The sequence below is a fragment of the Anastrepha ludens genome, chromosome 6 (assembly GCF_028408465.1).
Source record: "Anastrepha ludens isolate Willacy chromosome 6, idAnaLude1.1, whole genome shotgun sequence".
Classification (NCBI taxonomy): domain Eukaryota; kingdom Metazoa; phylum Arthropoda; class Insecta; order Diptera; family Tephritidae; genus Anastrepha; species Anastrepha ludens.
This window is the reverse complement of record NC_071502.1, coordinates 1,433,834-1,442,186: the sequence shown is the minus strand read 5'-3', so window position 1 is coordinate 1,442,186 and position 8,353 is coordinate 1,433,834. Positions and strand designations below refer to the sequence as shown.

At 38.5% G+C, this 8,353-nt stretch overlaps 1 protein-coding gene across 1 annotated transcript; it reads left to right on the top strand.

The window, feature by feature from the left end:
- The first annotated feature begins 337 nt into the window (after window positions 1-337).
- On the top strand, window positions 338-8,274 carry LOC128868796 (ribonuclease 3). The gene is made up of 6 exons (XM_054111310.1): window positions 338-1,151; window positions 1,238-2,151; window positions 2,438-3,179; window positions 3,245-3,855; window positions 4,996-5,952; window positions 7,687-8,274. Exons 1-6 carry the CDS (start codon window positions 523-525, stop codon window positions 8,106-8,108), a joined length of 4,275 nt encoding a protein of 1,424 aa, XP_053967285.1. The 5' UTR covers window positions 338-522; the 3' UTR covers window positions 8,109-8,274.
- The last annotated feature ends 79 nt before the right edge of the window (window positions 8,275-8,353 follow it).

Sequence of the window (8,353 nt, the reverse complement as noted above, 5' to 3'; positions counted from 1 at the left end):
AAAGCATCACAAACAAGGCGAATTTATTACAGATGATGGCATCCGCATGCTTTTTGAATTCCATCACGTCAAAATCAGCATGGTTTCCTCCACACTTGCCGTTTCGGTTCCCCTCCAGGAACACTTAAAGGGTCTTTTACGCTGCTTAACCTTTTGCACGCCTTCAGATATTATTTGAATCACCAACTATAAATTTTCAATGTACACAAATGGCAAAGTTAATACACAGATGTAAGCAAAACAAATTATTTTCACGTTATCTATATTTACGGCGAAAAAATCAACTGGTCGGATGCCATCACCTGTAATCACAAATTCTTGTCGATATGTTAAGTCAACAACGACACTCTGTGTTTTATGGCAATGGACTGATCGATACTCAAAAGTGTTAGAATTTATCAACTGTGATGGAAATTTTACTTAATTTCAACTGTTAATGAATTAGAAGTTTTAATTAAACAAGTTGTGTTTTCTGTGTCCAGATATAAGTAAAGTACTGATATTTGAAATTGCCTGAAAAAAATGAATTTTCAACATTTGTCCACAATGCCACCGCTGCCAACGGAGAATGTTCCGACGAAAACACAGCCCCCGCTGCCTGCAGGCATGCCACCTCCGCCTCCTTCAGCACCTGAAACTTTTCATTTATCGACTTCAAAGGATGTAGATTGTGCGAATTTTTCAAATTACTCCGTGGCACCGCCAATGCCGCAAACTCCTGGAACTAATAGCTTTCACTCTTTCCCATCAACTTTTTATCAAAATTCACGTATAGAAGGGGGAACACCCATTTATCCTCATTTTCGGGATGCGACTGTCTTTGCTGATGGGTATTTAAATGAAGAAGGATATAAAGGGCCACATCCTGCCCCCAGAAAAACTGAATATATTCCATATGAACCCACATATAACGAATACAACTATCACAAACATAAGTACGAAGACTCTATTCATCGCAATTACAGGAGTGGCAGGGACATGGTGATGAATAAAGTACATTATAAGCCACCTGATGGCGCAAGAGCATTTTCATATGAGTACAACAATTCAACAACGAACCCTGGCCATGGTGTACCCAGAACAGCTTTTCGCAATACATCTAATTCCACCTACACTCATCGTCTCCCTTTTACGCCTACATCAATCCAAAGGTATGATATATATATGTATGTATGCATATGTATTTATGTTTTTCTAATTTTACAAGTTTAATACTAAAATAAGTATTATTTTTTAGAGGTTACGGTTATGCCAAATATTCGGAATCTAGTAGATTCTACAATCAAAGAGAGAGGAAAAACGAGTCCCGGAATGACAGCAAAGAACAAAAGTATGAAACTGAAAGAGATAGATTATTGAAAAGTTGGAGATCAAATTATTGCGAAACATCAGATGATATTGCCGAGAAATTAGCAGAATTAGGTGAACAGGATGAAAATTCTCGAAGCGTATGGATACGTTCGTCTCCAGCGGACCTCTTTTATCGTCGTACAAATGTCTCAAATGAGGTTGTTTCCACGAGCAGGTTAGAAGCCCTCTGCAAATTGTTTGAAGAAAAGTTAGTGCAACGTGCTGAACGTATAAGCGACACATTACCTCCGTATGAGGCACCAACACGTAAACCACGTCGTCGATTGTGTAAACATAAATCGGAAGCTTGCTCATCTTCCTCTGAAGATTCATCTGACGATGATCTTAAAATCGAGCAAGATTGTTGTATGGAAGAACTCACTCGGAAAATACAGCATCCATATCGGGTTCATGCTGATTTATGGCACAATGATTCAGGTGAAATGAATGACGGTCCCCTCTGTCGCTGTTCTGCAAAGGCCCGCCGCATTGGTATACGCCACGGTATCTATCCTGGTGAAACAGGGTATTCAAAATGTGTGATGAATTCAAATAATGCATCGCGACTTTATCATTATCGTATTACTATATCACCTCCGACGAACTTCCTTACTAAAACGCCAACAATAATTAAGCATGATGAACATGAGTTCTTATTTGAAGGGTTTTCTATGTTGACACATTCTCCTCTTGCGGACTTACCAACATGTAAAGTTATTCGTTTTAATATCGAGTATACTATCCTATATGTTGAAGAAAAGATGCCGGAAAACTTTACTATAAGAGAACTGGAGTTGTTCAGTAAGTATGAATTGGTAGGGTTGTACATATATTATATAAATACTCCGAAGTTGTGGCAATTATTCATTCTACATGCAGACAGTGAGCCCTTTTGAGCCGAGTCCTATTATATTCTCGGAAGCCATACATGCGAACTGAATCAATATTTTCATCAAAACAGTTTCATTTAAATTTATATATTTATAATGTTAAGTTTTCAAAAGAGCTATTAAGAACTCTTCCACAATTTTTCCAAAATGCCAATTTGCTATGCACACACAATAAGCACCAATTTTCCTTATTTTAGATAAATACCTATTCCACGAACTTCTGGAGCTGGTGGATTTCTCATTGTACCCTAGCGGCATGTCAAGTTCAGAAACATGCCCCGCCTTTCATTTCTTTCCACGTTTTGTAAGAGACTTGCCAGATAACGGAAAAGAAGTATTGGCTATGAGTGAAGTTCTTCGATACCTTTTAGATAGTGCAGCACCTCTTGTTGATAGAGAACAACTGCGCTGCATAAAGGATATCAGCCAGCATGATTGGCAGGATTATGTTGACTTTATAAAAGGCATGCTTGTGACAAAGCCTGGATTCAAGCCGTGTTCTGTGAGAGTTGATCAGTTAGATCGAAATGTTTCTGATTTGCCTGAATGTTTTGACGTCGAAGAAAACGTTACCTATCCAGCAATCGTTCATTTTGGTATACGCCCACCACAATTAAGCTATGCTGGTAATCCCGAGTACCAAAAAGCATGGCGCGAATATGTGAAATATCGCCACTTGATGGCTAATATGTCCAAACCATCATTTGTTGACAAGCGTAAGCTGGAAGAAAAGGAGGCACGATTGCAGGAAATGCGAACACAAGGTCGCATGAAACGTAACATAACAGTAGCTGTAAGCTCGAAGAGTTATTACAGAACTGGAATAATGTGTGACATTGTCCAACATGCAATGCTCATCCCGGTACTTACTGGCCATTTACGATTTCATAGATCCCTTGACCTTTTAGAGCAAAATATCGGCTATAATTTTAAAAACAGGTTGGTATATTTAAATTTATTTGTTCCATTATTATGATTTTCATTATGATGCAATTTTTTCCCAGATATTTATTGCAATTAGCTCTGACGCATCCATCATACAAAGAAAATTATGGAACGAATCCTGATCATGCCCGAAACTCACTTACTAATTGCGGCATTCGGCAACCCGAATATGGTGACCGCAAAATACATTACTTGAATACACGAAAGCGTGGCATAAATACCCTTATAAATATAATGTCAAGATTCGGCAAGGAATACGAAACGATGTCAAATATAACACATAATGAGCGATTAGAATTTTTGGGTGATGCCGTTGTTGAATTCTTAAGTTCCATCCATTTGTTTTTCATGTTTCCCGATTTGGAGGAAGGTGGATTAGCCACATATCGCGCGGCTATTGTGCAGAATCAACATTTGGCATTGCTAGCTAAAAAGTTGCACTTAGAAGAATACATGCTTTATGCACACGGCTCTGATTTATGTCATGAATTGGAATTGCGACATGCTATGGCTAACTGTTTCGAGGCGTTAATGGGTGCGCTCCTACTTGATGGTGGTATATCAGTAGCTGATGAAGTATTTATGAACGCCTTATACATGGAAGACGAGCAATTAAGAGAAATCTGGAAAAATTATCCAGAACATCCGCTGCAAGAACAGGAACCATTAGGTAAGTATGCATATTAGGATGACCGGGTACAAAAATTTTTTATTTATATGGGACCAGTTACCGAGGTATTTTTGTGCGTCTTTAAAAAAATGAAAACCAACTTTGAGATCCAACTTGCCGCCTGAAATAGTGACTGGCGGCGGATGAAAATTAGGTCTGCCAAAATACTGTCATCAGGTATCCCAGTTAAGGATCGTAGCAGCATCCTCAGGAAGCAAGCCCTGCTGGGATGTTACCGTAGGAACTTGCTCAGGCACTTTAGTACTCATCTCTTCGACTTGATTGACGAGATCCAGGACCTAACACAACATCTACTGGCCAGCCAAGTATATAGACACATTATAAATGACTTTCATCGGGAGTCACCACCTTCTTAAACTCCCGCTCCTCCAATGCCTTCACCGGAATCCAACCACCACCCATTGCTGACGAAGTGCTTTAACTCGTTCCAACGACAGTCGGTTCATTACCGAACGGCAATTTGGCAAGGAATACGAAACGGACTAAGGACTGTCAATTCAGCAGCATTTCAGAAATATTTATGATGTTACAACAACAATAAAAAAGCCTCAGCTGTCTCGTGAGACCCGCGTGATGTTGGCACGGTTACGTTCAGGATATTGTAGCTGGTTAAACTCAAACCTATTCAGAATCGACACCGAAATGCTCAACATGTGTCTGGCATGTGAAGGTTCTCAACATGACTCTAACTTCCTTTTCACATGCTCACTTAAGCCCGCTCAGACACATGCATGTTTCCTGGGCCTACCGTTAGATTGCATAGACGACGATGACTGATGGCTTCACCCCACTGGGCAGGGTTTTATAAACTGTAAACCCTTGTACGATGCACGGATTGCACGATTAGCAAAATCTTGTATCCCATACAAAGACACAACAACAAAATGAATTGTAGTATGACAAATGCGACCCCCTATTATATGTTATTGTATCTTACAATCGTGCTAGACATAGGGAATCTCTCTAATGAATGAGGATTTAAATGCAGGCTTTATGTACATTTTTTTGAAGGGGATACGTCCTGCTAACGCTGTATGTAAAGGTATACGAGTATGTATATATTTATAGTCAATCTTTCAGAACTGCTTTTTTGATATTTTATGTTTTTTAATTAAATAGGAGATCGGGCTTGTATTGCTTCCTATCCTGTGCTTCAAGAACTAACTAAATTTGAGGAATCCATTGGCATTCAATTCAAGCATATACGTCTACTAGCTCGTGCTTTTACGGATCGCTCCATTGGATTTACTCATCTTACATTGGGATCTAATCAACGTTTGGAATTTCTCGGCGATACTGTTCTTCAATTAATTTGTTCGGAATATCTTTATCGTCATTTTCCTGAACATCATGAGGGTCATTTGTCGCTCTTGCGATCATCTCTCGTGAATAACCGCACTCAAGCAGTAGTCTGTGATGATCTTGGTATGACTAAATATGCAGTTTATTCAAACCCAAAGGTAGAATTGAAGACAAAGGATCGTGCAGATTTGTTAGAAGCCTTTTTAGGTGCTCTATATGTTGACAAAGGCCTCCTCTATTGCGAGCAATTTTGCCATGTGTGCTTATTTCCACGTTTGCAAATATTTATTATGAATCAGGATTGGAATGATCCAAAATCCAAGCTGCAACAATGCTGCCTTACCTTGCGAACGATGGAAGGAGGGGAGCCTGACATTCCGATTTATAAAGTGATCGAGTCTATTGGACCAACTAATACGAGAGTGTATACAGTTGCAGTTTATTTTCGGTCTAAACGTTTAGCGACCGCAACCGGTTCTTCTATTCAGCAGGCTGAAATGAATGCAGCGAAACAAGCATTGGATAATTCTCGTGATTTATTCCCTCAATTGGATCACCAAAAGCGTGTAATTGCTAAAAGTATCAAAAAACAGAAGGGTACCGAACTAAAACCAGAACTCGAAGAGATATTGGCTGAACAAACTAAACCTATAATTACGAACTCAATGGAGGATGAATCACATCTTCCTAAGCAATACCGAGTTCGCGAAGACATTTCAAGTGATGAGCTACCAGAAGATGACATCAACGATGCTGGAAATATAACCAACAAAGGTTTGCTAAATCCCATTTCTTATCACAATATATATGATTTCCTATGGTTCCGCGAGGGAGCAGCAGGGGCATGAGAAAAATTTAAAACTATTTTTTAATTTTCCCATCTATTCAAAACCATTTCAGAAGTGGTAAAATACTCAAAAAGAAAATAAAAAAATAATGCTGTCCATACTGTTGCTGAACAAAGTTTTCATGGTTAATAATATGTTGATATTTATATATATATATATATGTATAATTGGCGCGTACACCCTTTTTGGGTGTTTGGCCGAGCTCCTCCTTCTATTTGTGGCGTGCGTCTTGATGTTGTTCCACAAATGGAGGGACCTACAGTTTCAAGCCGATTTCGAACGGCAGATAATTTTTTTATGAATAGCTTTTCGTAGCCTGCCGAGAGGTGACCGCTATTAGAAAAATGTTTTTCTTAATTTTGGTGCTTCACCGAGATTCGAACCTATGTTCTCTCTGTGAGTTCCGAATGGTAGTCACGCACGAACCCATTCGGCTACGGGTTATTTTTGGAAGGTTTAAAAGCAAAGGAAATTTATGAACAAATGTTGTTTTCGATATCAATTAGTACAGTAGAAATATAGGCTGTTTAAATCAAACGTGGTCGTACAAGTCTTGAAGACAATCCACCTTAAGGACGTCCAAAGACAGCCACAACAGCAGAAAACGTAGAAAAATACAGGACATCATATTGGAAAATCGTCAAGTGACTAAAAGATATTTAATAGAAGCCCTATGCATCTCATTCGACAGTGTAAGCAATATTTTGACTGAAGTATTGGGTTTCAGAAAGCTGTGTGCACACAGGGTGCCGCGTTCGCTAATAGTGGAGCAAAACACATTCTATTTCGTCTTTCTCATTTAGAGCGTTTTCAAAATGATAAAGTGGATTTTGTGCGTCAATTCATCACTATGGATGAGACTTGCGTCTATCACCATACTCCTAAATCAAAATAAGAAGCTAAAGAGAGTGGTGCGAACCTGGTTCTTCGGATCCGAAACAAGTTCGTGCCCAGTAATCGGCCAAAAAAGGGTTAGCAGCAGTTTTTTGGGATGCGAAAGGAGTTGTGTCAGTGGATTACTTTCAAACGGGTAAAACAATGAACTCTGAATGTTATTGAAACCTTTTAGACCAGCTGAAGGAAAAAATTCGTAAAAAATACCCGGTTATTTTTCATCAGGACAATGCACCGTGCTATAAGAGCATTTTGATAATGGCTAAAATCCGTGAATTAAAGTTAGATATGTATGTTGGAACATCCACCGTATTCACCAGATTTGGCCCCTAGCGACTTCTGTCTGACCTAAAAAAATGTATGCATGGAAAGCGTTTTCATCAAATGATGAGGTCATAACAGCTTTGTGTTATTGAAGCCCTTCCAGATTCTTACTTCTCATAAATGAGAATCCAACGAACTTCCAACGACAAGTGTATTGATGTTTAGGGAGACTATACTGAATTATAAAGTGTGCTTTTCTTATCGAGCCGCAAAAGTTATTGGACAACCTAGCACATATTGTTTTATTAACTTGAATTCCTTTGCAATTGTATTAAAGAGTGATAGATAGATTAATTAAAGAGTGACATACATAACATAAATTTTATATTAAATATTGTACATAAGTTTCCTTTCTCTCATTATCATTTTAGATACATTTCGAACATCCTTACATTACCGTTATATCGCTCACTACCCATATCTGTCTATATTTAATTCTCAGGTCATTCAGGTCATACCAGTTCAAGCAGCTCAAGTTCAGACGATGAAATATTGGAAAAGGGCCGCGTACCAAAGCTGAAAAAAAGAAGCCGCACTAAAAAACTAGAGTTTATTGGGCACGGATCGAGGTCAAATTTATTTTCATCTAAAAGAATGTGCCACCAAGTGGAAGAGGAGGATCATCAGAACACCAACAAAAGGAATTGCGAAGATGTCAGTAGTGACGATTGCTTTGGAGAAAATACAATTTCCACAGTTTCTTGTACAGCCGAAAATCATAAATTATCACCGAATAAGCCTATGCCTAGCTCCGCATGTAAAAATGTTAGATCAGTCGGAAATACAATGCCTCATGACTTAAAAGATTTGGTGGAAGATGTTTCGTCAAACTCTGATATAGAGTCAGGGGAACTTAGTAGCTAATTTCCATCTTATTTATCTACATTAAATCTAAAGTGTTAAATAAAATTCATATTTAAGCACTTCCAATAAAAGGATACAATTAGTACTTACTAAATTATAATAAAAAAACTACGTGTTAGTGATTAACGATTCCTAATGCTGTCATTGGTACATTGCGAATCTTTTTTTTAATTTCGGCCGAGTGCGTGAGAGAAAACCACGTGAACCTCGCCCTATGTGAATTGAAGCCAACTTTTAAAATATAT

Excerpts from the sequence above, each read along its gene's own strand:
- LOC128868796 (XM_054111310.1), top strand. The coding sequence starts at position 523 with ATGAATTTTCAACATTTGTCCACAATGCCACCGCTGCCAACGGAGAAT. Across the intron at positions 3,180-3,244 it reads GGCTATAATTTTAAAAACAG|ATATTTATTGCAATTAGCTC; the intron begins GTTGGTATATTT and ends ATTTTTTCCCAG. Across the intron at positions 5,953-7,686 it reads TGGAAATATAACCAACAAAG|GTCATTCAGGTCATACCAGT; the intron begins GTTTGCTAAATC and ends TTTAATTCTCAG.